This window comes from Dunckerocampus dactyliophorus, chromosome 16, assembly GCF_027744805.1.
Source record: "Dunckerocampus dactyliophorus isolate RoL2022-P2 chromosome 16, RoL_Ddac_1.1, whole genome shotgun sequence".
NCBI classification, from domain to species: domain Eukaryota; kingdom Metazoa; phylum Chordata; class Actinopteri; order Syngnathiformes; family Syngnathidae; genus Dunckerocampus; species Dunckerocampus dactyliophorus.
The window spans coordinates 14,543,800-14,571,148 of NC_072834.1; the positions used below are offsets into that span (position 1 = coordinate 14,543,800).

At 44.6% G+C, this 27,349-nt stretch overlaps 2 protein-coding genes across 21 annotated transcripts in view; both read left to right on the forward strand.

Moving 5' to 3' along the window:
- Positions 1 to 15,303, forward strand: part of stard13a (StAR-related lipid transfer (START) domain containing 13a) — a 28,607-nt gene extending 13,304 nt beyond the window's left edge. For 2 of the 3 annotated variants that reach the window (XM_054755331.1, XM_054755330.1), the window contains exons 2-14: positions 2,807 to 2,878; positions 4,217 to 4,298; positions 5,508 to 5,571; positions 6,248 to 7,533; positions 7,740 to 7,910; positions 9,097 to 9,256; positions 9,338 to 9,536; positions 11,627 to 11,840; positions 11,961 to 12,075; positions 13,172 to 13,447; positions 13,534 to 13,751; positions 13,835 to 14,014; positions 14,187 to 15,303. In XM_054755331.1, coding sequence (XP_054611306.1) covers positions 2,807 to 2,878; positions 4,217 to 4,298; positions 5,508 to 5,571; positions 6,248 to 7,533; positions 7,740 to 7,910; positions 9,097 to 9,256; positions 9,338 to 9,536; positions 11,627 to 11,840; positions 11,961 to 12,075; positions 13,172 to 13,447; positions 13,534 to 13,751; positions 13,835 to 14,014; positions 14,187 to 14,301 — 3,152 coding nt within the window. In that variant the 3' untranslated portion in view covers positions 14,302 to 15,303. Of the gene's footprint in view, positions 1 to 748; positions 1,734 to 2,806; positions 2,879 to 4,216; positions 4,299 to 5,507; positions 5,572 to 6,247; positions 7,534 to 7,739; positions 7,911 to 9,096; positions 9,257 to 9,337; positions 9,537 to 11,626; positions 11,841 to 11,960; positions 12,076 to 13,171; positions 13,448 to 13,533; positions 13,752 to 13,834; positions 14,015 to 14,186 lie in introns of those variants that run through there. The other variant, XM_054755332.1, reaches the window with a different exon arrangement.
- Positions 15,304 to 17,888: 2,585 nt separating this feature from the next.
- The window catches only part of nbeaa (neurobeachin a), a 106,123-nt gene continuing 96,662 nt past the window's right edge, over positions 17,889 to 27,349 (forward strand). For 10 of the 18 annotated variants that reach the window (XM_054755942.1, XM_054755943.1, XM_054755947.1 and 7 more), the window contains exon 1: positions 17,891 to 18,433. In XM_054755942.1, the coding sequence (XP_054611917.1) occupies positions 18,185 to 18,433 (249 nt within the window). In that variant the 5' untranslated portion in view covers positions 17,891 to 18,184. Of the gene's footprint in view, positions 18,434 to 27,349 lie in introns of all 18 variants that reach the window. The other 8 variants (XM_054755939.1, XM_054755940.1, XM_054755944.1 and 5 more) reach the window with 2 other exon arrangements.

A 27,349-nucleotide genomic window follows, 5' to 3' on the forward strand; every position in this document is an offset into this window, starting at 1 on the left:
AATTCTGTGCACAGGAACATAGTGCTGCTTTGTTCCCACGTTGTACAAGAGCACACACACACACACACACACACACACCCACACGGTCAATGCGGACACGTCATTAGACAGCATGGTAGTATTACACACAATTATCACGTCAATTAATCATTAAATTATTGTGTAAGTTATTAAGCTCGACACACATGGAAAATTATGACGGGACAAACAAACTTTTTTATTTAACGGAGTCACAAAACAACGCGCGTTTTGAAATGTTTACTGTCCCACAAATGAACGATAAATGATATTATTGTCAACATTTTTTCACTAATGTTTTGATAATGTGTAATAATACTAATATATCATATCTTATTATAATCATGTAATATTTATTAATCATTGATCATAATTATTTATCATTCTGTATCATTCAGTATTTTCTCACAGGCTATTCGTGTTGTCTAAAAGACGTTGCAGCATTTCTTGAAATGCTGGCTTTTCGACTATTAAAGAGCAGCATTTCTTTTGCGATGTATTCAACTACACTCTATGAACGCACACCAGAAGCAAAGGTCACACAGGCGAGGGAGCACTGTGTAGCCAATAAAAATGACTGTAAAACAATAGAGATAGATTCAGAGTTAGCATCATCTCATGACGGACCTTGTTTATTAATCAGCGGTGGCAAAGCTAACTGCTAAGTCCTTCTTACTGAATCACTCAGCACCATGACGCACCCTCTGCTGGCGTAAAAATGTCATTACACAGCCAAAATGATATACTGTAATTAAAAAGGGCCAGTTGTTAACAAAATATTGCGTGTGGGGCGCCTGTTTAATTTACAATTGTGCATGTAGCTTTTCCAATCTCCTGCTAAATGAAGGCCGGCAAAATTATTCAGCTCACTTTCATTTGTGATTTATTTATTTATTATTGCAAGACATCTTGTCATGTTTTGATACCCCTAGATAGTATTATTATTATTTATTGTATGTAATATTAATAAGTATTGGATCGAATTAGATTGATGTCCAGTGAGGATGTACTTTTTAAACCTTTAAATAAAGAGTCAATGTTTCAGTTGCAGTTTTGATGAAGGGTTTTTTTTTTTTTTGAGTATTTTAAATGTTTTTATGGTGCCTGTGACCATAGTAGAACCTTTGACCCAGTTTAGCTGTGACTTGATGATAGTTTGTGGGCAAGAAACGAGCTCCTTGGCACAGAAGGATCATCTAAATCAAGCCTGGACCAAACACACACGCTTCTTTTTGGAGAAAAAACAGCTTGGTGGTTCCGCCATTCAACAAAAAAGAAAAGATTCTACAATTCTTAAGGATTAGCTGCCACTGCTTGGACGCCTTTCCACTCCTTCTTCATTTGAACACTTCATGGACCCCTCTCAGAGTGTGTGTGTGTGTGTGTGTGGGTGTGTGTGTGGTTCTGTCCAATGAAGAGAAGACAAGAGTCCAGCTGACCTCAAAGGCGGAGACAAGCTCAGCCCACCGAGTGAAAGGAGTCATTTCCTGTGTGGGGGCCGTGCGAAGGTGATGTGGAGCTGATGTGGAGCTTGTGGAGGCTAGGAAGAGAAGGAGGGCTGATGAAGGGAAGTGTGTTTGAGGAGTGAAAAGAAGCCACACCAGAACCTGAGTGTCTAGGAGGCACCGGCGAGTGGAGGTGGAGTCGGAGGAGAAGGTGTGAGGGAAGGAGGAGGTGGATGAAGATGTGACCTTCATGAGCCATGAAGGCTTCAAGTAAGCTTCTTGACACATAATTGTCCAAAGCGAGAAGGTCTCAGTTTGTCATTTGTTACTCCTCATGGTACTGAGGTGATGGAGATGTTGAGGAGGCTCTTGAGCATCCTGCTGAATGTTCCCTCTCAGAGGAACCGCTGATGAAGTGAGTAGATTGTAGGAGGAAGCATGGATCATTAGCTGCCTTGATGGCAACATCAGATATCACTTATGACAGTTTTCTTATTTATTTTTCCATTGACTTTTGCTTGGTTGCTGATTGGCTTCCTTTACAAATATTATTTCAGTTTCCGTGCAGAAAGCAGCAGCAGCTTTTATGGATTCACTCTTTTTTGTTCATGATTGACTTTTTTAGGAAATGTCACATTTAAAAAAGGCTTAATATTTTGCTTGTGCAGACACTGAGTTTCTAATAGTTTATTTTATTAAATGGCCACCTCAAATGTTTACATTATTTTAGTAAAGGTGACCGTATTTATGTCTAATTGTATTCAATTGAATTCAATTACAGTATTTCTTGATATTTTGATGACACGTTTGAATTATTTTCCCTGCCTAAATATGCAAACAATTGAGTGTATTCCACTTTTATTGAACAAACATAACCGTGGTCAGCGTAATGACTGCTTTGTCAGCACAAAAGTCTATTTAAAAGTTGCTTAACTTGTGTCTGTTGCTCATAAACACGCTGTACACACACACAGGCACAGGATCACACATGCTAGTGGAAAGAAAGCAGTAAAACCAAGTGGCAGTAAAAGGGTCTAATGGGCTGCGTTGCCGTGGAGACGCTGTGTAACTTCTGCATTAACGGCCACCGGCTTAACGGTCGGCGCACACCCCGGCGCTAGCCAGCTTGCTAAAGCGTAAATAAAAGCGCTGTCCCCTCACAGAGACTTCCTGTCTTCCCACTCACATCATTCCTGAGAATTCCCAGAGCAGGATGAAATTCCCCGAGACGTTCCGCCCCCGGACGCTAGGAATGCTGGGATAGGACTAGCAGATAGTGTGTGTGTGTGAAGCCTTTTTGGGGTGTGAAGAGTTTCTAACGCTGCTGCTTTCCCGCCTTGTAGAGCTCGAGGCCAAGGAGGCGTGTGATTGGCTGAGGGCGGCCGGGTTCCCTCAGTACGCGCAGCTCTACGAAGGTAACGTGCACCTGTTTTTTTTTTCCACCATCGCTCCCTCTCCACCTCTCCCTTCGTTTCCCCCTTCTTCCAGCGCGACGCAGTCTATTTCCAAGCCGCACTTCCTGTCCAAAGGGGGGGTCATGGGAAAGGCCTTGTTGTCTCTGCTGGGATTCCTACAGCGTCCCTTCTACACTTTTTTGTCCTTCCACCTTCATCCTCCATTATTGCCACACTCCTCTTATGCTACATTTTCACTTTCTTTCCATTTTACACGTACTTTTATCCTGGGACACATTTCTTTGTCATACACAGAAGGCCTAAGTATCATCTCACACTACGTTGGTTATTATTCATCATACTTGTGCAAGTTGTGCATGTTTAGGTTTAAAAGCCTTATATGAGAAACTAAATAAATACACTTGGAGGGGAGCTGTGATGATATCAGCTACACAATCCTATTTATTTTTATTATTATGCCCGGATTTTGTCATGAATTCATGCATTATTCATAGAAAAATATTTTTTAAAAAGCTGAATAGCGTCGTAAATTAAGGGCAGCGTTAGCAAAAGTTATTAAAATCAGCGCCAAAATTCACCATGTTCTTCCTTGGACCATTTAACCCCCTTCATGAAGTTTCATGGAAATCAGTAAAGTAGGTTTTTTGTGATCATTTTAATTCAGAAACGATGGAAAGTAAACAGGACCTCTCCTGTGGGGAGGTTCAAGCAGCATGCTGCCCCGTGTGGCTGAATGGGGTACTACAATGAAAAGTACAGAACCAGTCAAAAAGTTTGGTGACGCATTCAGTAGCATGAGTAGTAGCATGACGGAGAGGCTCCAAATGTTTAGTTGCAGTATCCTTCAATTACACACTTTAATAAAATAGTCAAAAAAACATCTTTAAATAATAAAGGACTCAAAAGTTTGGAGACGCCATCTCATTCAAAAGCATGAGGAAGTGTCTCCAAACTTTTGACTGGTATATTGTTGAAGGAAGGCTTATTTCACGGGTGCCCAAACTTTTTCCACCAAGGGCCGCATACTGAAAAGGCAAAGGGTACGGTATGTTATATGTACTTAATGAAAAAAACAGCCTGCATGTTAGCTTAAGCATTTAAGAATGTTTTTATTGGCCCCCAGGCTGTACTTTGGACACCCTTGTTTAACTGCAGTACACTTTTCGGCCAGATGAGGCATCATGCTGATCAGACCCTGTGGTTGTCAATTATCGTGGCAACACCACATGACTCACCAAAAAACATTTGAATTGGCGTCTTATAGTGTGTGTGTGTGTGTGTGTGTGTGTGTGCATGTCAACTAAACGTGTTATGTCCTCTTTGTCGTCTTTGTCTCAGACTCACGGTTTCCTATCAATATTTCCTCGGTGAAAAGGGACCATGACTTTTTGGATCGGGACCTGGTGGAGCCTCTGTCTCGGTAAGCTTCTTGTCAGCTCTCTTGTTTCTCACCTTCTCTCGTAAAATTCATATGAAAATGTGCATTTCGGACACCTTCTTGGTCTTTGTAAGAACAATACGGCAAGATCCTTACTGATTTCCAATGATGCCTGATGATGGTGGTCAGTGGTAGCCAGAGGTGTAAACTCCAGTCACACGACTTGGACTCGAGTCAGACTCAAGTCACAATTTGATGACTTCGGAACCGACTTCACAATGTGGTCAAAAACTTACAACCCGACTTGGACTTTGAGATGACTCGGACTTTCATCTGATGACTTGAACATACTTGAGCTTTTCAGTGAATGTGTTGTGTAAAATCAAGTAAAAAAAACGTGTTCCCATTCAAAGTATTCAACAAATGTGATCGTTGTTATGGTATTTTCAGCAAGACAGCATAGTTTCCCTTTGAATCAGTCTCATTTCATGCATCCATTAACGTCCAGTCAACAAATTAACAACCAATCAGGTTTCAGAACAAACAACGAACGTGTGGATTACGTTTCTGTGGACTGACTAAATCCTGAGTGCTACGTCAGCACTTTTTTTTCTGTGACTCAGTCTTGTCACACTGGTTTCTACACTTACTTTACTTAAAAAATTCATTCTAATTGTAATTTAAATAGATTGTTACAGTGTTAAAATGGCATATTATTTGGGAGACACTCAATAGTTCTTATGAACATTTCAAGCCTTGACTCAGACTGTCTTGTCTTGACTTGAGAATTGACTTGTTGTTGCACATCTTGACTTCTTGACTCGAGAAAGACTTGAGACTAACCTGAGACTTGCACTGACACACTGACTTGCTCCCATCTCTGGTGGTTGCTAAGGTCAAATCAGTACATGATCTCGTCATGTCTGTTGTCAGATTCTCTACTGTTGCCACACTGGTCTTAAAAATATCAATGCTTAATCATGTTTTAGGATTCCAGAAAGTTTGAAGGTAGTTAGAAAGACTGAGCTCATGTCAGAGGGGTTCAGTGTGTCAGTAAAGATGCTAATCATCAGACGTCTGACTGTGACACAGAATTAACTCTAGTGACCCCCGGCCTTTGATCTGGCCATGCCCCCTTTCCTCCAGCTCTGATCCTTCAATGAAGGATCTGAGACCCTCAGGAGGGGGCGTTACTTGGCTAAAGTGTGTGTCTGTGTGTGTGTGTGTGTGTGTGTGTGTGTGTGTTTACAGGCGGCTCAACACTCTGAACAAGTGTGCCTCCATGAAAGTGGATGTCAGCCATCCTAAGAAGAAAGTAAGATGTTCATTTATTTACATCTTCGTTCCTTCCTCGTGTGTTGCAAACTTTGTAAAGTGAATGAACCCTTTGGAGTCCAGGATAGTTTTTTTTGCGTTTTTTTTTTTTTTTTTACGTATTTTAGTGTGTATCTTTATATTGCACCTAAAAAATACTATTATCTTGCCTCGGTGGGGGGCTAAAAATGACTAGTCTTTGCCTCTGTTGGCCACTTGATGGCACTGTTGGCTTATGTTTCCCCTCTCCCTCTGCAAACAAAGGGCTGTTCATGCTGTGACTGATTGATGACAAGCTTTTTTCCATCATTCGGGAGGTGTCATGTTTCATTGCCTGTTTACTTCCACTTTGAAAGCAGCTGCCAAATGAGAAATCATGAATCTGGTTTTACATCCACGAGGTCAAAGACTCATAAAAGTTTAACCACGCCTCCAAGTGGTCGAAGTTTGTTTTGTTCATTCTCTGTCCACCAAAGAATTTACTTTGTGCGCTCTGTTTAGCTCCGCCCTGTTTGGTACCCTACCACTGTGATTGGTGCCCCAATACAGGGGTGCCAAAAAGCGGTAAAAATCACTGATTTTGGTGCGCTCAATGGAAATGAAAGGGAAATGTGAACTTGTATATTGTTTAATGGAAGTTAAATAAGTACAAATAGAAGGTTCTTTACCATCCACAGGGTGACGACTCAGATGAAGATGACCCTATGGCCATCAGTAAGCGTTGGACGTTCGAGTGGAGCAGCCGCCGTTGGTCGCGCCTGCAGGACCTCCTGTTGGACGGCGCCAGCGAGGGCGGGCCGGCGGGCCGAAGTGAGGGTCTGCGCAGCACGGCGAGCAGCGAGAGCGTGCTGACCGACCTGAGCGAGCAGGAGATCACAGAGGTCTCGTCGCTCCACAGCGAGGACTCGGCCTCCACCATGGCCGACGCCGTATCGGTGGTGTCGCTGTCTGCGTCCTACCAGCCACCCGCGGAGCTGCCGCACTACAACTCCCTACCCATCAAGAGCGGGCGCCACGGGCAAGGGGGGCGTAGCAAAGCCAAGGAGTTTCTGCGCCGAATGGAAATGATGCGCACCTGGGGGCCGTCGACGATGAGGAGGAGCTCAAAGCGCAGACCACCAATGGTCATCAGCGGGCCGGTGCTGCAGGGGGAGGAGCCTCTGGCCCTGCAAGTGCTCCAGTGTACGCCCATCAGCCAACTGGAGCAGAACCTCCCCAAGCAGAGCACTCTGACTGATGGCGAGATGTCGCCGACTGACCTCAACAACGACTGCAACGACCTTTCCATGATGAGTGTCAGCCCCATACGTGAGCCACCAGTGTCTACTGTGACCGAACACGCGTGTTCAAGAGCACGGACGGCCAGTAAGAGAAGCAGCAAGTACCTGGAAGACATGGGGCTTCCCTCTCAAGGGAAGAGGACAGACGGACAGAGGAATCACTTTTATTCTTATGAGAACCTCCTCATCCACATCCCCAAAGACCACAAGCCAGGAACCTTCCCCAAAGCGCTGTCTATCGAGAGCCTGGCGCCCTCTCCCGGTGACGGTAGCAACAGCACCGTCCCTCGACCGTCTCCACCCAACAACAACCTAGACGACGTATGGTCTAGAAGTGCTCTGTCCAAACCCCCCTGTCCGAAGGCTCCCCGGGGAAGCAGAGTGAGCGTGTACGACAATGTCCCAGGTTCCCACCTGTATGCCAGCACCGGGGACATCCTGGACCTGGAGAAGGAGGACAACCTATTCCCTCACCTGGACGACATCATCCAGCATGTCAGTGGCCTGCAGCAGATCGTGGACCACTGGAGCCGCACTGTGCTGCCAGAAGATGACGACAGGGAGCGGAAGATCACCCCCACTGAGGGTGAGAGGGATGGCATGTCGTTAAATGACACTGATTCTATTGGGACCAGTCGGGAGAGGAGGGATTCCGGGGTCGGGGCGTCCCTCACAAGACCGCGGTGAGTCAGGGCATGCTGGCAATGTCCCTATGTATGCAAGTATAAGTGAGTAAGACTATTTTATCCAGTCAAAAGCCTGAAGAAAGTCCTTTCTTGTAAAGGCAATGTTGAGTATTTGTGGAATAGAAAGTTAATTCACTATAAACAGCTCACAGAGGTAGACATAACTGCTTCTGCTAACTGAAGTCCCTGTGTGTGTGTCCCAGTGTGCGCTGGCCCAGTTTCAGGACGTCCGATCATCTCAAGCAGCCATTGTCTTCCCTGCACATCAGCAGCCAATCAGCGTCTCAGCTCAGCCTGCTGCAGAAGTTCTCTTTACTCCGCCTCACCGCCATCATGGAGAAATACTCCTTGTCCAATAAACACGGCTGGACGTGGTGGGTGGAGACACTGACTTTACATATTCTGTGCTATTGGCGCCACCTATGGTACAAGCAGAGCCGGCCCCTACTTAATGTGGTGCCCTAGGCGAGATTTTATATGGGCCCGCCCTCCATCAGGGATTTACATACGCTCGCAAAAGAAATCGAAAAGGATTGTTTTTTACCATTGTCTTTAATTTATAAGATGATGTCACCCAATTTACATGCTTAACAAATGACAAAAAAATTTGAAGGAAAATCTAAAATACAATATAAACACCCTTACTTCAAAATTTAAAAATCCTGTAATTAAGTCAATAAATAATGATAATAGTAATACATTATAAATAAAGCAATCCCACACAATAACGCTATACATAAGCTACTTACACTACATAATAACTATATACAAAAACTAAATAAAATAACTACAGTTTGTAGAAAAGCTATATAAAATACTTATCTACAACTATATGCAAAACTTATTTGGTATTAAATTTGCAGTCATTTTAATTTTACATTTGAATCCGTGTTAATTGTTGATAGTAACATCTAGTTTATATTGAACATGATTTTCTTCCCAATTTTGTGGCGGCCGCGGCGTCCTTAGTATTGCCTGTATCGTCTAAAGGCTCTGTGTACAAAGTCAGTAGGTCTAACTCACGGGTGTCCAATGTTCGGCTCACGGGGCACATTATAAAAATATAACTTAGCAAGAAAACTAAAAAAAAAAAAAAATGGACAAATCAGCAGTAATTTTACAAAAATAATAATAAGACAAAAAAGTTGTAATCTAATGAGTAAAATTGTAATGGAATAATATCATAATATGAGAAAAAATTATAATTATAATAATCATTAATTTTATACATATACAAGTCTTATTATATATTGTATTAAAAATTTATAATAAGTGTATTGTTATATATTCATAATATGTTGTATTATTCTATACAAAGTAATCATTTTAGCAGCATAAAGTTGAAATGTTATAGAAAAAATAAATGCCGTGGATAAAGAAAAGTGTGGACACCCCTGGTCTAAGTTGGACAATGTCTTTTATAGGAAGAGTTCCACGGAAACTTACTCATTGTGTAGTTAAAGACCAGCCCCTCTCATTTTCCAGTCCCCTGGAGGTAGGAGGGGGTCTCTTAATGAAGGCCGACTGAGGCCAACACTTCCTTTTTTGTGTCCCGCCAAGGTCCGTTCCCAAATTTATGAAGCGCATCAAGGCCCCTGACTACAAAGACAAGAGTGTGTTTGGCGTCCCCCTCATCGTCCACGTGCAGCGATGTGGCTTCCCGCTGCCCCTGTGTCTTCAGCGGGCCCTCAGCCATCTCAGAAGCCACTGTCTGGACCAGGTACTAAAGCTCCTTTACAAGAACGCTATTTTTAGTGTTTCTTCATCTCACCTGCCTCTTGTTCCTTCACGCTCTGCCCAGGTGGGACTCTTCCGGAAGTCTGGCGTCAAGTCCCGCATTCAAGTGTTGAGGCAGCAATGCGACACGATGCCCGACTCGGTAAACTACGACGACCAGTCCGCCTATGATGTGGCTGACATGGTCAAACAGTTCTTCCGGGACCTTCCAGAACCTCTGCTGAGCAACAAGCTGGGAGAAACCTTCCTGCACATCTACCAGTGTAGGTCTTGTTGCATCAATGCCGAGAGAGTCTAGCATTGAACATTTACCTCTCAATGTTGAGAGTCGAGCACAAAGGTTACTCTCTGTTGTGTGAATGCTGAGAGTCGAGCAGTCAGAACGTTCATTGTGTGGATTCTGAGAGTCAAGTATTAGTACTATTTTTGTGACATTGCCAAGTGTCGCAAGCATCCATCTATTTTCTATGCCGCTTATCCTTAGCCCGGCTGATTTTGGGCGAGAGGTGAATTTGGACCATTCCATTTAGAGTCAGCAATTAACTTAACATGTGGGAGGAAATGGGAGTACCCGGAGAAACGCACGCACAGAGCGGCAAATCGGACCCAGGTCTTCCCGATCTCCTGACTGTGTGGCCAACATGCTAACCACTCGGCAAACATCGACACTAATATCATTGCTTGAATGCTGAGAGTTTAGCACTCACACTATTTTTTTTTTGTGGCGAGTCAAACACAAATTTTAACGCTTTGATGCTCAGTTGAGCATTCTTAATAATATTCTTGTATGAACGTTGGAAAGTACCAGGCCAAGGTGTACCCCGCCTCTTGCCCGAACACAGCCTCCCACTTTCTCAGCCTGTGAGCTACTTTTAAAATGAGCAAGTCCCAAAGAGCTACCTCCAGCTATAAACATAAAGAATATGTGTATAGTATATTTATAAATATGAGTATTGATCTACATTGTACGTGTATCAGAGGTATCAGGGATGCACACACTTTTTCAGGATGCACGTTGCAAGTCAAAATGATCTATCTCTTACCGGTACTATAAAACACACAAGATATATATATAAATACAACACCATGACCTATTTAGAATTTTCACATTTGGAACTGAACCATGTGTGTGCATGCATTCAAATTTCCCTACAATGCGTAACCTTCTGCACGCCACAGTCCTCCACGCACTCTCACTTCCTCCTTCCTGCCATGTGTGATATTTCCGTCCACATGATCTCTGCTGAGTTCTTATCAAATACACTTCTGCCACCTTGTGGCCGTTTTTATGTCTTAAAATTGCTCTGAAGTGAAATCCATTAGTGCAGAGTTGCGTCATCACCTCTTTTTGCCTCTTGCGCGAAAAAACGTAAAAGACGTTTAAATATGTTGTTGGGATCGCGCGTTCTGGATTATAAAAACATATAAATACGTCTTTGGTATTGAATGAGTTCATAGTTTCACAAACGAAAGTGTAGAAAACACATTTCTATCGCGGAGTTCAGGACGCAAAGCAGAGCCATCAAACAATTGACTTTTTTTTCTAGGCACTACAAGTGAACAAATGACTTTTGTGATAGATATAGGCATCTCACCGCTAAGTTAGTGTATCCATAATAACAATAAAGTTGAAAGTTCACGACCTACTTTGCCGCAGAGGCGCAACAGTGACTCAGGAGGGGAGCTTAATGTCAGCTGACATGTCATATGACATCTACAAAGTGACGTTTATGACACGGGTGACACATGCGCTCGACCCACAATACCTCGGTAGCTCACGATCCATGTAATGGGCACCCCTGGGTTCCAGAATACGACTCTGGTGAGGACAAGTGTGATAGGAAATGCATGGATGGATGTTTGAAAGTAAAGCATACACACTGATCACTAATGTTGTGTATACTGATGGAGTCAAGCACTCATTCAGCATTTTCTTATGTCAATGCTGAGAGTCAAGCATTCATGCTAGTTTTTTATAGCAAGCACTGACACTCATTGACTATTATTGGTTGGATGTTGAGAGAGTTTAATATTCATATTCACACTGTTGTGTCGATGCTGAGACTCAAGCATTCACCCTAATCTTTTTGTATGAATGCTGACAGTCAAGCAGCCACCATAATCTCTCAGCATTCACACATTTGCATATTTGTGTGGTATATGAAGCTGCTGCTATGATTTGCTGTGATGCATTAATCGGTCTTATTCATTAATTCTGGCTCGGCATCTTCATCTCCCAGCGTTCAAATGTAATCTCTGAGATAGATTGATTGAGTGTAGATTGATTGCATTGATTGTCTTGATGTCTTCGCTGCTGACATCACGCTGGGCTTGGCTTCCTGTTCCCTGTCAGACGTCCCCAAAGAGCAGCGGCTGCAGGCAGTGCAGGCAGCCATCTTGTTGATGCCGGATGAAAACAGGCAGGCGCTACAGATGCTGCTCCACTTCCTGCGCGACGTCACGACGCAGGTGGACGAGAACCAGATGACGGCCATGAACCTTGCCGTGTGCCTGGCGCCCTCGCTCTTCCATCTCAGCCTCATGAAGAGCGAGACGCTCTCGCCGAGGTGCGTTCACATCAGCAAGAAAACAGGCCTGATTGATGAAGCATCAGTGTACAGTACATCGGCACCTTCTGACCAGTAGTTCATGTTGTCTGTGTTTCTGCACGTCCTCTAACGGTCCAGGTCGATCCAGAGGAAGTACACCACCGGCCGACCGGACCAGAAGGACTTAAACGAGAACATGGCGGCGACACAAGGACTGGCTCACATGATCACAGAGTGCCAGCGCCTCTTTCAGGTCTGCATGTTAGCATTTCTGATCATATTTCATCTTATTATTTGTGACTAGTATGAGCATGCAGTGTGTATGATACTGCTCTGGTTCTGGCAACATTTGGACAGACAGCAGATATGCACTTATTTCACTTATTATCAGATAGAATACAGTACAGTATATGAGTGTATGGAAAAATTCTGCCTTCACAAAGATAATAATAGTTACTTTACTTGCTTAAACTTCAGAGTGACTACAGTACGTGTGTCACTCTACTTGTTGACAAGACCTGAGAGAGATCCAGGTCCCTCCAGCATCTTTTGATCATGAGTGATCATGTTATGGGGCAGCACTGCTGTAGGAGTACGGGATAACGCATGAGTGACAGTCTCTACAACAAAACCAGCCCCTGTCCCCAGCCAGGACGGTCCTGAGCAAGCTGTTGACATCGATGTTCAGTGCCGTCATGTCCCTCTTGCAGACTTTGTACAGTCTTGCCAGTTGCAAGCGCTCCATACAGTAGGTCTTTTGGAATCCTGCCATCGTGCATTCTGTGGACATTGCCGACCCAGGTGTGAGGACCTCATTGTTGGTGATGCGGTCTGTCCACTTTATTCGTACGATTCGCAGGCGTGGAGTTGTGAACAATCGTCAAAACTCAGCATGTGTCAAGTCCTAAAACCCAGGATCGAACCAGCGACCTTTACATCTTCGGTGGCCTTTTCGGTCTGTTGGCTCATGGGAGGTGTATACGATCAGAGGTCAGGGGGCGGAAAGCTGGGTTGGGACGACCAATGTGACGTTTGCACTCACCGGCCACTTTACTGCTTATTAGAAGGAAGAACATAGACAGAAGCTGAGTTGTTCACCGTTCTGTGTGCGTTCTCTGAACAAACAAACCACACATCATAAAGATGGTTAAAGCATTCCCTGGCCAGAACCGGTCCCTAGTGTATAATAAAATAACACATCCATTCTTCACAAATATTCTTGGCAAGAATTTTCGTAGGAAACTGAATCTTACAAAAACTAGGACGTACAAAAAACAAGGCTTAAAATTATATTATTATATGTAAATGTATTATTATTTGTTTTTTTTGGCTTTTGGTGACTCCTACAGATTCCCGAGGAGATGGTGACCCAGTCCCGCAACTCCTACATGGAAGCAGATCTTCTGGTGCCCCCGCTGGAAGAGCTGGGAAAGGTCCGCGAGGAGGATATGGATGAAGACGAGGAGGTGGAGGTGGTGGATGAGGAGGAGGAGGAGTTTGAGGAGGGATCCTATCATGCTCACCTTGAAAGGCTGGTCCAGAACCTGCTGAAAGAGGCCAAGGATAAGAGTAAAGGATGGGTGTCTCGCCCTGCCATCGAGCACACGGAAGTGGCCTCGAAAAAGGTCAATTTGATTTCATTTATTTTTATTTTAAGCCAGTTTCATGACACAAGTTGTAACCGATCCTTGGGTTTGGCTTCTGGGCCCAGGTGGGTGATGGAAACCCACTGAGGCGGTGGAGGGTCAGCACAGAGGTGACAGCCACGCCCACTGAGGTTCTGCACAGGCTGCTGAGAGAGCGCCCGAGCTGGCACACAGAACTACAGCAGGAGAAGGTTCTGGAGACGTTGGACAAACAGACGGACGTGTACCAGTACTCCTGCCACAACATGGCACCCCAGCCCAGCACTGACTACGTGGTACTTAGGTCTGCGACTTGATTCTTTTTGGGTTTTTTTTTTTTATGGACCAGCTTGTTTCTGCCTGGTGCTCATGTCCTGCTTCCTGCAGGTCGTGGCGTTCCGACCCAATGAAAGGCTGGAGCGCGCTGGTGTGTGTGTCGGTAGAACACGAAGACGGCCCACGCACAGGGGCGGTTAGGGGCGTGGTTCTAGAGTCCCACTACCTCCTCGAGCCTTGCAGCACAGCGGCCAGAACCAGGCTCACACACATCTCCAGAGTAGACCTCAGGTATGGTCATAGAACTTCTCAAGTCAGACATAATCAGCTCTGGGACACTTGTCAAAAAATGACCCGTAGGAAATAATACATAGAAATAGTCCGTCAAGCTGTGGCCATTACACATGTAGAAGCTTTAAGTGCCTGAATATTTTGGTTGAATGATAATTTATTTGACCTGCAGGGGGCGCTCTCCAGAATGGTACAACAAGGCGTACGGTTACTTGTGCGCTAACGAAGCCCACAAAATCCGAGCCTCGTTCCACCCACTGGACCACAGCACCGAGTCCAAGTTGTAAACAGCCATCAAGCTTTATCTGAAAAGTGTATGCTGTCAGTAGAACCAGTAGGAGAACTAGACCTGGATGGCCCGCCGAGCCTCATGGTACCATCATATGTCCACATACTGTTGCAACGAGTCAGCATAATGCCGCTGAGAAAATTCACCGTTTTTGGCTTCCAAATAGTCGTCACTGATGTCATCATGAGGTCAAATGACCTGCCAGCGGAATACCCCAGACATTACCATCAGCATCCAACAAGACCTCGTGTAGGGGTGCAGAATCAAGACCTGGTTAAGGTTCTTGAAGAGAGGGACTGTCCTCATGACGCTCACACTTGACTGGTTGTGTAGAAGAAGTGTTCTTGTTGTAAAATGATTGTGTACATTGTGTCATTGCTGTCATACAATGTCTGAGACATGTGATCATTGCACTGCTTCTGGGAAGCATGGTGTGTGTGTGTGTGTGTGTGTGTGTGTGTTGTAAACAGTAGCTTTTCATCAGGGTCTTACTATCATATTGATAAGCTGAAATAAGCAATAAGAAAACTTAACTGCTTTACTCTTAGTGCTGCTGGAGGCTACGTCCTCATGGTGATGATGCTATCATATAATATCTCTACTGTGCCACCTGACTGTGTGTGTGTGTGTGTGTGTGTGTTAGCTGCGACCAGACTTAACACAAAATTGTTGTTTTTAAATAAAATGATGCAAAAATGAGAGTTTCTTTTTCGTGGTATTGTATATCCCTTTTTTGTCATACTGGACGCATCATTATTAGCCCGTGGAATCATATGATGTCTCCCAGCCAATCAGTGATATGACTCAAGGGTACAAGCGCTGGGTTGACAGTCATTCAAATATTTGTCTTCTTGCTCTGACACCGGACGAGTTCGTGATAGAAGCAATGATTTCTGACTATTTTTGGTAAATTTGAACAATCTTGGAGGAAACCGTCAACCAAAATGAATTGGGAGCATCCTTGGATGAATTGCGTCATAAAAATACACACGTTTGACAATGATATAAAGTACAGGCAACAAACATTGTGGGCAAGTTCCTTTAAATCCAACCAGTGTGTGTTACAGTGTGTGTCCATGAGGGGGCGCTGTTGGCCTGCTGAAGATGCGCCAATCGTAGCGCATTGAGAGCATCACAGTGGGGGTGCTGTGGACGGGAGGGGTGTCTTAAAGGACAATTTAACTTCTTTCTTTGTGTCCTTCCCGATAATGTAGGAAACTCACTTGGATCAATACTCAATCACGTTTACCTACTTAGCCTTGTCTTTCTCTCTCTCTCTCTCTCTCTCTCTTACACACTCACACACACACACACACACACGCACAGTAGTAGAAAGTAGGACACGTGGTGAATGTTAATGCGAGGACAAAAACAGGAAGTGATTAACCTCCTTTTTACGCTTGTCACAGGTCAGCAACACACTTATTTTTGAATAAAAATCTACATGACGAGAAAAACAACTTGACATGCTGACAACATGGAACATCCATCCAACCATCAGTCCTTTCGATGAACCATCCATCATCATCATTATCCATCCAACCATCCATTTGTCCATCCATTGTCACCCAACCATCCATCCATCCATCCATCCATCCTCCAACCATCAAGTATTACAATTAACCATCCATCCATCATCCAACCATCAATCGAACCACCCAGCTGTCATTTCCTGTTCAACTGACCGATTTATCTATTGATCCACCATTCAACAAACCAACCATCCATCCATTCTCTTCATCCCACCCACCCATCCATCTTCATCCAACCATCAACTCTTCTAACTAACCAACCATCCACCATCCAACTACACAACCATCATTTTGTATTTCAAGTCCTCATCAGCCAACCATCCATCCAGCCATTGAACCAACCGTCATCATCACCACCCCACATCCAACCGTCACTTTACATTTTAACTGACTGATCCATACATCCGTCATGCAGCCATGCTACCAACCATCCGACACTTTGTTTTGAGTGACTCATCCATCCATCCATGATCCATCGATCCAGCAACCATCATTTTGTGTTTTAGTTGAGCCATACACCCATTGAATCAGCCATTCATCCATCATCTTCATCTGACCATCCATCTATCATCATCCAACCATCGATCCTTCAAATTAACACGCAACATCAATCCCTCCAAGCAACTATCCATCCATCATTTTGTTTGACTTCATCCATGGAGCATCACAACAAACAGGGAAAGAAGACAAGTGTTGACGGATGGATGGATGTGAGGGAAATTGTGTAACTGTTAGCCAATCAGCAGCCAGCCTGAGCAGAGACGCCCTGCTGGAGGAACCTTTTGTGTTCTTCAAGACAAAGCTGCACATTTCAGTGTATGCTAATAAAGACAACTGTGTGTGTGTGTGTGTTCCTGTCGCCTTCACTGGCTTGTGTTTTTTCAGAAGTTTGACACCAAATTGTCTCTGCTCATCTGTTAAATTGTCTAATAAACTCACACGCACACTCACACACACACATGCACACAAACACACATGCACCCTTGTCAAACGACAGCATCTCCAGGAAGTGAGCGGCGGAACATCAAAGTGGCCGCCGTCACTGCGTGTAATGAAAATCCACTCCCACTCACACACACAGACACACGCACGAACATGCACGTAGGCGAATCCCCCTCCCTTGTAAATTGATCTTTCTGCCAGCAGATGTGACCTGCTGGAGGAAGACGTGCAGTGTGAAAGAAGCTTATGTGCACCTTCAGGCAGCACCAGTAGCAGAGCGCGCGACACGAGGAGAACACTGTGACACGGTACAAACTCATGCATGCGTATGTGAACACACATATATTTCATACATCTTATTTGGAGCCTCACGGCAACTGAAAGCGAGAACAACTGGGATTGTTCTTTTCTTTCATGTGGACCACATCCACGCTAGATGATAGCATGAAGCTGGATTAATGGAATCATATTTTATTAATGGTACATTTTGCCTCCAAATGTTGGGGGAGACCCTTGCTTGGCCTGCCTCTCCAAACAATAAAGCCATGCAGACTTATATGTTATTTATGTGCTACCCATAACATGTGCCGTATGCTATTTACACTCTTTGTTTGCTGTGTACATGCTTTTATAAATGCATATATGGCATAGTTACAGGAATACGCAGCCCAAGCAGTTGGGAATTTGATGCTTTTCACAATTTTTAATTTTTAATGCATGATGGCTGCCTGCTGCTCTTCAACAGGATGGGTCAAATGCAGAGACAAATTTGGCTGTACAACGTAAATGCGACAAATAAAGATTTCTTCTTTCATCTTCTTCATTTGTTTAACGTGTGGCTTTGGATCAGCTGCTGCACATATTTGTATGGTAATTCTGTTTCAGATGTGAAATATGTAAAGGGAGGCTGGGTGTTTGCATGACAACAAACGACTTCTTGTTTACTTGGCTGGTGTCAAAGGTCAAAGGTTGCTGGTTTGCCAGGCCCCTCATGTGAGGTCGTGCGGGTAGGCGCGCATGAACTCGTGTCTCCGTGTTGCCTGCGTCCAGAAGGTTTGCCACCAGTGCGCATGCGCGGTCCCAGCGGCGCACCGCAGCCAGGGGGCGTCAACATGGCGTTGAAGGCTCGACGTCGACCGCACTGACTGCAACCTGCAGACTGTAGAGAGAGAGAGAGACAGACACTTGGCGAGGAGAGAGAGCAGCCACCAACCTCCGAGATACACCTCCTTATGACGCCGAGCACGGTGCGAGCAGGACCGCGTCGCCTGTGAACGTTTGGCCGCTCCGAGTGCTTTCCCGCGCCGTGGATGTGTTTGTCGCCCGCGCCGAGGCTCAGCTTGTAGGGCAGGTGCTCCGGAGACACCCCGGCGGCCGCTCCTCTCCTCCTCCGGCTCCCGAGGGGACATGTCGAGCGAGAAGCCGCTTTCGGCACCACCGGGCTCCACTTCCTCGCTCGCGGCCACGGACTCGCCGCCGCCGCCGGCCACTGGGGAGAGAATGGTGTCCTCGGCCGGCTCTATGGTCCTCCCGGCCGGTGTGATCAACCCCGCCGTGCCGATCAGGAATATCCAGATGAAATTCGCCGTGCTGGTGGGCCTCATCCAGGTGGGGGAAGTGAGCAACCGGGATATCGTGGAGACGGTTCTGAACCTGGTGAGTGGACCCAGTAGGCTTTGCCGACGACGCCTTGAGGGGATGATGTCATTTGTTTGTTCTGCTGCTCACATCTTCATCTTTGCTGCACATAAAAGAGGTCATACTTGAAATTAAGACCCGTGACTTGTTCTCTCAATGGCTGTAGTTGGCTGGCTGAAGCCTGTGACCCCCCCTCCCCGTGCACTCTCATCAGCAACCATTGTTGACTTAATGACGGTTGCAACAATAAAAGCAGCCCGTTTCTAGTGTCACCCTAGCGGCTAGTGCTTGCATGCTATTCTCCTGGCCACCCTCACCCTCCTCTCCATCCTTCCTACGCCCACTGGAACGATGCAGGTGGTGTAAAAATGGCACCAAGGTACTTCACATTGGGATGGAATGATCTACAAAGGTGTGTGTATGTGTGTGTGTGCACCGCGGACAAAGGCCCACTTAGCATGATGCTATCCATCGATATGTGCGTGAGAGGCTGCATATGAGGCCCATTGTGGAGGAGGGGGGCAGGCAAGGCCCTGTAAGGCTGTGCAGTATTGCATGGTTATTATTTAATGTGTGTGTGTTGGGGGTGTCACATACATACACCCCCTTCATCTCCTTGTAGGTTGAGCTGCAGGGACTAGCATGCAGCACAGGATTTAATCCAGGCAGCTTTTTGGACGTGTGTGTGTGTGAGCGTGTGGGGTTACGAAACAGATGAGCTGAAGGAGGATGCTGGCAGCATGCTGGATGCTACGTGCACGTCATCCCTCCTCCATGCATCATGCATGTGAGTGGCCATGTTGTCTCCATTGACATGCCACTTTAACTGACCTCAGAGCAGTGCATGTGTTTGCAGTGTGGCCTATTTAAGGGAAGGACAGTCAGCAGCTGGACTCAACCATTCTGGCCCGTGCAGTGAAATCCCCCCACCCTGTCCTCTCCCAGGTGCTGCACAGGTGGGCGGGTGCTTCCACTTTAGAACAACCCCCTCCGCTCTGAAGAAGGCTGCTCAGGCTAAAAAAACGCCGTGCTGTTTCTGGGATCGCTGCTGCCGCCTCCTGCATGGACTGAGCCGCCTGGGCTGTGCCGTGCATTTAAAAGCAGGTGGAGATGCGGGGGAAGGGGTTTAAGGGGGAGGGTGGGGGAGGAATAGAGCGGCGTGGAGGAGGATGCTGCAGTGGCTCAGGAATCACGTAGAGCGAGAGGAGGTTGTACTTCGAGGTAGAAATAGACGCTGTAGATGTATAAACATAAGCACACGTGATGCTTCACGCTTCATTTCAGTTGCAGAACCACCAACATGAGGCTGTGTTGTTTCCATGAGCCAAGCCAGTGAGACAAATCTCCTTTTTAATTAAACAAAAGCCAGGAAAACCTCGGCGGTCACGCTCCCAACGGGTCCTTCATGACCCGAAAAGCCCATCCATTATGGCACCTTGGTGCGGGAGACCACAGTGGCCGTTCTCTCCTCCGTGCACCACAAGCTGTATTGATCCCTGCCCACTGCGGCCCGGCGGAACAGATGGCTTGTCCACTGGATCGGATACGCTCCCTGTTGAAGGAGAGGCTTTTTTTTCTAGAAAGAACTCTGAGATGGGAGGATGGAAGCGACAAACAGAAGATCATTGCAGCTGTCAGCAGAACCAGAACCAAGTGACACGCGCACACACACACACACACACGCACACAAAGTGTTGTGCTCAGCTATAATCGTCAACAAGGCATCCTAGTTGTCATGGCAACGCTGCTCTTAGGCTTGCAGACGCTGGACCACCTGCTGTTGTTCTCCACTTCCGCTTTTCATCTCCTAAATACCATTTCTGATTCTTTGTTGTCCAGTTGCCGCCACCAAAGTGTGTTTGTGTCTTATGAGGTTCTGACAGGCTAAGGGCGGCTTGAGTTGTTGGAAAGGAAGATGCCGGTCTGCCCGTAGTTTTCTTCACAACGATGTTGACAGTTTTCCCACATGGCTTTACATGCTATCACTTTTTTTTGGCGAAAGCAGGAACTACCAGGTACTATTTCTACTACCGGCTCTGCCAGGCCTCTAAGCGTGCCGAGCAGATGAACTGCTGGTCCCTCATCAGTTTGTGCTGATTTGTCATTGCAGCATCACATGCCAACGTTCATTAGGTCGTAGTTGTAGCCTTGTAGCCTTAGCTCAGGACACTGCAGAATTATTCTGCTCCACATTCTCCTGTTTACTGCTGTGATCCATTTTCATGCTGCTCTCAATCTCTTCTTGAGTAAAAGTAGTCTTTTTACTGTGGCTAAGTAATTACAGCATTTCTCCTCTGTTTTGTTTGTTAGCGTATCTTGTTCCGACTTATCCGTTCAATGCGGAGTAGTTCTGGTGGCGTCATAGCAGTCGTTCCGCTCTTCCTGATGATGTCTAGTGGAAAACCAACTTTGTGGTAGAAAAGGAGCATTTTTCCGACCACCGAAAGCGCAAACATGGCAGGTTCAGTTTTCATCACAGTTAATTTTGTTGGTCAGCAACTTGGCACATTTACACAAAACCTTCCCAACCAATTTTGATGAAAGAGGTGTGACACGTGCAAATTGTTGCAAATGTGAATTAAAAAATCATAATTAACCCACCCCAGGTAGTGTCTTGTCAATGGCTGTAGCAATAAACTAATGTCACAATACAATACGATACACGACATTTAGCTCACAATACGATACATATCACGATATCGGCCGACGATATGATTCGATACACTTACATCATTTTCTGCTGTGACTGGACAGAGAGTCGACAGCTTAATCCATCCATCCATTTCTATACCGCTTCTCCTTTTTAGGGTATGCTGGAGCCTATCCCAGCTGACTTCGGGTGATAGGCGGGTTACACCTTGGACTGGTCGCCAGCCAATGGCAGGGCATATATAGACAAACAACCATTCACACTCACATTCATACCTATGGACAATTTAGAGTCGCCAATTAACCTAATGCTGGACAAAATGAACCAAAGATGTGATGAGAAAATGAGTTTCATTTATCAAAATAATGCAAATTGTGGCTTACAAGCCTTTGAAAAGAGTATAAATAAAGTGCAGTATAATGAAAAATGAAGTGGCTTGTTCTGAACAGGTTATTTGACAGATTTTTTTCGCTTGACACTGAACATTTGAGGTAGCCAGCCGAGCCACCAGGCAAGTAAACATAGTACCATTTCTCCAAAATGGCCAATAATTCCAGTGACTTAGAACCACAATTTGGAAACAGCTGCCATCGCCCTTCAGAATGGTCTGTTTTGGATCATGGGTTCATCTGTGAGGATGAACTTTTTCCGGGTGATGATGTTTGAGGTGGACTCGGAGGTTGGTGGTGTTTTCCTTGTATTTTACATTCAGACGACACAACTTGCAAACAGCCACACTTCTATCTAAAATGGTGCCCTCCTTTTTAAAGCCGAAGTGCTCCCACACATCTGATTTTAAGTACTGAGGTGCTGGACTAATGTTTACTGCCACCATTGTCTGTCTTGCGCTGACTGCGTGAACCAGAAGATGAAGGCATCAGCGTCTGGGTAACTTGGTAGAAATGCTCGATACCGACAGTAGCGGCTAGCTGACCGAATCATTTTCCCAGGCGGAACGCAGGGGCTTTGAGGGGATTTGGGACTTATTGTAACGATGCTTGCGGCTGAAAAATGTATACTTTCTTTGGATACCAAATACCAATATACAGTATATCGTAAGATCGATCAAATCGACCAGCCCTAGTCCTGTCCATCTAATCCTTACGTTTTACGTCAGTCTCCATGAAGCCGGCGAGCTAACATACAACAAAAGTCACTCCGATCCCTTGTACCGTTTGAGTCACGATGGAAACGTTACCCCCCACCCCTGAATAAAAATCTTTCAGTCCTGTTGTCTTACATAATCCTCCGTGTTGTGGGCAGATTCCTCCAGCTGCCTCGAGCGCGCCAACATTCAAATGTTACAAATAGCATTATATCCCGCCTCTTCCTGCTGTGAGTATGTAAGACGTAACATGCGCACGCACATTAGTTGAGCTTGTTGTCAGGTAATGGTAGTGATTTGGCAAAGTTTAGCTCCTCATGTTGGTTATCATTGAATGTATAGCCTATCATCACCGCACAGTGACTCCGAATTTGCAGGTTGTTTATCTGAGACTGCTTTTTTCCTTTAAGCTAGCAGCCATCTTTACTGAAACTTCATTCACACCATTCAAGTATTGGTGCACATGTTTATACCACTAGTTAAAATTTCAGTGCAGCACTAGACTATGAGTGCACAGAGAATATTAGTGCACATATTTGTTCATTTTTTGATGTGTGTGTCTTGTGTAGTTAAATATCAAATGTGTCTGAGTGCAGCAGCAGCGGTGTTTATTTTTAGATAAAAAGACTTCCTCCCAGTCTGGCAGTGTCCTTCTCTCGTTCACCTTTCTTCACGGCTTCACGCTGAATCTTCCGCCTCTGTCGCCCCCACCTGAGACCTCCTCGCTGGTCCCTCTGAGTCTCATTATCCCTGCATGCCCTCTCCTCAGTCGCCAAGGTCGCTGAATGCCGCGCGTGGTCCGAGTCAGCAGAACTGACGCACACATACACACACACATACACACACACACACACACACACACACACACACGCACACGCACACACAAAACACATCTGATGTACACATCCAAAGTGGGGTCATGTGACTTGTGATGTTATTTAGCTGAGCGTTTTTTCCATGGAAATGTTTTCCAAGTTGGCTCCGTATATTCACGGACACTAACTGTTGCTCTGCAGCGCCCAAACGTCCGTCCTGGGAATAACGATGCGTCATGGACAAATGATGTGCAGCAGGAACAGAGTCAACTTATTTTTACATAAAAGCACCTGGAGAGCATTTACAGGTGTTGGTTACTAGGATGCTATTCCGTTAAGCGTCCTGTTACTGCTGTCTGCTGATTGGTCGACACATCATTTTTACTTTCCTGTGGCAATGAGAATGAAACGTGTAGAAATTGCTCTTTGCGTGTCCTTTTTGGTTCCTGTCAATAATACAAGGATTGTTTGGGAAAGCCTCCTCACCTGTTATCTGAGCACTTTTCTGTGATGGGATTGTGGTTGTGGGTGTACATATTTTCATGAAGGGCCTTAGAGAACTAAAATGTTATGGTCATTAAAACTATACTACAGTGGTGTTATTTTTTTTGGTTTTTACTAAAATGTATTTTAGTCATCTAACTTGATTTAGTTTTAGTCAACTAAATTTCAGAACATTTTAGTCAGCTAAAATAATTTAAAACATTTTTAAAAAGTCTAAATGAAAAAGTATTTTTAAAGTTTCCTTGGGAAAAAAATGATCAAAATGACAGATTATTGCACAAATTGTCACTTCTTTTTGCTTCATTTGTCAGGATGGTTCGTAGGGTTTGGCAACTTGTGGCTCTTGAGCCGGATTCTGCTCTTCAGCCTCCTTGTTGTGGCTACCTTCGCCAAGCTCTGATTATTATCTTTTTCCACCGAAGTGGAGGAAATGTGCATTTTCGAAAATTGTTTGAAATATTCGACTCACTGCGAGTACGTAAGTGCATCTACACTGCATTCTGATTACATAAGCAAGGGAAGGGGAGGGAGGGCCAGAGTGTACAGAGAAACTTGAAAAAGACGTCTTGTGAGTGTGCTACCTCTGCGATAAGCTCTTGAATACATCCATCCATCCATCCATCCATTTTCTATCGCTTCTTTCTTTAGGGTCGCGGGGGCATGCTGGAGCCTATCCCAGCTGACTTCGGGCGACAGGCGGGGTACACCCTGGACTGGTCGCCAGCCAATCACAGGGCACATATAGACAAACAACCATTCACACTCACATTCATACCTATGGACAATTTAGAGTCTCCAATTAACCTAACATGCATGTTTTTGGAATGTGGGAGGAATGTGAGTACCCGGAGAAAACCCACGCATGGGGAGAACATGCAAACTCCACACAGAAATGGCCAAGGGAGAATCGAACCCAGGTCTTCCCGATCTCCTGACTGTTACTGTGTAGGCCAACAGCTATCGAATACATTCCTAAAAATAAAAATCTTGGAAGAAACATGGTTCCAGACTAACTTTTTTTAAAATTAGGATCACAGTGGCTGCTAACTTAAAATTTTAGGGGAGCAAACAGAAAATTTCGGGGCTCACACTAAAACCGACTTGCAAAGTAAATATTCACATTTCCTCTCATTTTCACTCTATTACTGATAAATACTCAAACATAAATGACAACTGTCTTCTCTCTCCACCCTGTTTCTGTCCAGTTACCTGTTAAGATCCCATGATAGCCTCACTATTTTAAAGCTGGACGTACTACGTGTTTATGTTGAACAACTTAGACACACGACTAGTGTTTTGAAGACAAGACATAATTATTCTAATGGTGACAAGAGAGCGAGGTTGTTAAGTGACACTTTAAAAAAAGTAAATTAGCACATAACCCATGAATGTGACAGCCATCGTAGTTTCCCTGTGGGACAAAAACGGGCGCAAAACGAACCCCATTGCTTGTTTTAAACAATAAATGTAACTGTGGTAAAAAAAACAAACAAACAAACAAAAAAGAGTCACATTTGGAGTCCATGGACCAGAGACTAGGCAGATAACTATAGCTAGCCAGCTGCCACCAGAGAGACTTTGGAGCCAGGCAAAATGTGTAAACAAAGATGGTAGAAGAGTCAAACTTCAATGTGAGTCAAGCGTGAGCGATCACACACGCTGGCATCGACTGTGACAAGCTGTCGTCAAATGACGACACTACTATTATACACTATTATTTCACAGACTATTTTTATTCTCACCGTAATAAGGGACGTCCCTGAACAACCCAATACGGAACACATACTTTTATCTGGTCATACATGCACGAGTAGATGATGAAATTCACTCAGCAGGTGTCATATTTTAGTCCCAAAATGTGACCATTTAGTCGCATTCTGGAGCCATAAGAAAGTAGCTACAGTAAATTCTGAATGGAGATGAGGGAAAATATAGCATTGAAAGTCATTTTCAAAACAAGCACTCAGCTTTTTCTGAAAAGTACCCAACTGCAGATGGGCATAGGAACTACTACGGGAGGTTGAACAGAGCAAACATACTTTGAAGAAGTGGATCAATGCTGCAAACTCAACCACACTTCAAGAGTTGTATTGTATTGTATTGTATTGTATTGTCACTAGCGACTTCACTTCCTAGTGTTGTGGCTGCACGTGACATTGTAAGAAGGGGGAACCCGTTCACAGATGGATAATACATGAACGAAACGTTCATAAAAATATCAGAATATCTATTCTCCAAATTAAAAAAATAAACAGGAAATTATCCAGAAAATGAAAGAAATGCCTCTTTCTGCAAAGACAGCCAAGGAGGGGACCAATAGAGTGGCAACAATTGCCTGTGTTTCAATTATTTCGCACTCTGCACTTCTGTTAGTTGAATTATGTTGCTGTACAGTAACAGGTAACATTTTAAAAAGATGAAAACTTTTAAAAGTTTATAAGCTGTGTCATGTTTTGCGGCTCCAGACTATTTTTCTTGACTGGAGGAGGAGGCAACATGGCTCCTTTGATGGCAAAGGTTGCCGACCTGTAGTCGAGGGCCTAACAGAGTTACTTGATTAATCAAAACAAGCTTGAGATTAATCGACTAAGGAAATATTCGTTAGTTGCAGCCCTAGCATCAAACATGAAATGTGAGCATATGTCTACTCTTCTCTTCCTCGCAGGCGTAGACATATTGCAGCACTACAGGATTGTAGCATACGGTATGGTTTTGCGATGGAAAGGCCTACTTCACGAAGACAGCAGTTCTGTTTGGATCTCCTCCACCCCATCTCCCACATGCAACTAAACTAGCTGTGATTGTATATATTCCTAAACGGTACCTACCATCTACAAGACCAAACATTTTTCTCTCTCTTTTTTTTTTTTCTCTTTTATTGGTTGACATAGGAGTCAGTTCATTTTGTCATAATTTTTGCCTACGTGCATTTGCTTTGATTAGTTAGCCAATGTTACTCGTAGGATGCACACATAAGTCTACACTTAACTAAGAGTGAGCGAGTCACTTAAAAAATGTGGTAAAAAAATTCCACCCATTTCCTATACCGTTTGTCTTCATTAGTGTCGCAGGTAAGATGGAGCCCATCCCAGCTGAACGCAGCAAAATATAAACTGAAATTTATTTATTTATTTGATTCACCCTATTACTGTATCAAGATATCATTGTTATTGTGAGCCATGCATCGGTGTGTCGTATCGTGAGGTACCCCGAGATTCCCAGGCCCTACTCCCAATACTTGACGCGGCCCAGCCTCACTCGGACTCTACCTCCAGCGGCCCCCAGGTAAATTGTGTTTGAGGCCACTGATCTAGTGCTTTTGTAGATGAATTTATCCATCCCAGACTGTAACTATTTACTGGAAAAGGAGAGAAATAATAATGACTTTACTAAGATATTACTGATATTACATTATGTTGACAGACTGACTAGAAATAAGACAAATATTATATATGATATATTGAGTTTTTGCAGTGTTCAAAGTCAAATGAAGACACCTGTAGTGGAACACATTACTCTCAACTAAGTGAGTGAGACACACTCTCCAAGGAATTCCTTGTTCTATTACACAGTATTGTCTGCTAGAAATGAGCAGCTACCGATTAGTGTGCTGAGATGTTTTATTTTCCATGTGTTTTTGCAGATGAAATAAACTCTGTATGAAGTCACGTTAATCGTAATAAACTGCCACACATTCAACAGTAGTTATAATTTAAGAGAAAGCTATTGCTGCCTTAGTAAGGTACATTAACCTGAAAATCACTGGTACTAACCTTGTCTCGGATATTCCGCTCCATTCGGGAGGAGATGATGCAACGTATAAGATGTGCTGTTGTGGTATGCAAGTGCCGCGTTACAAC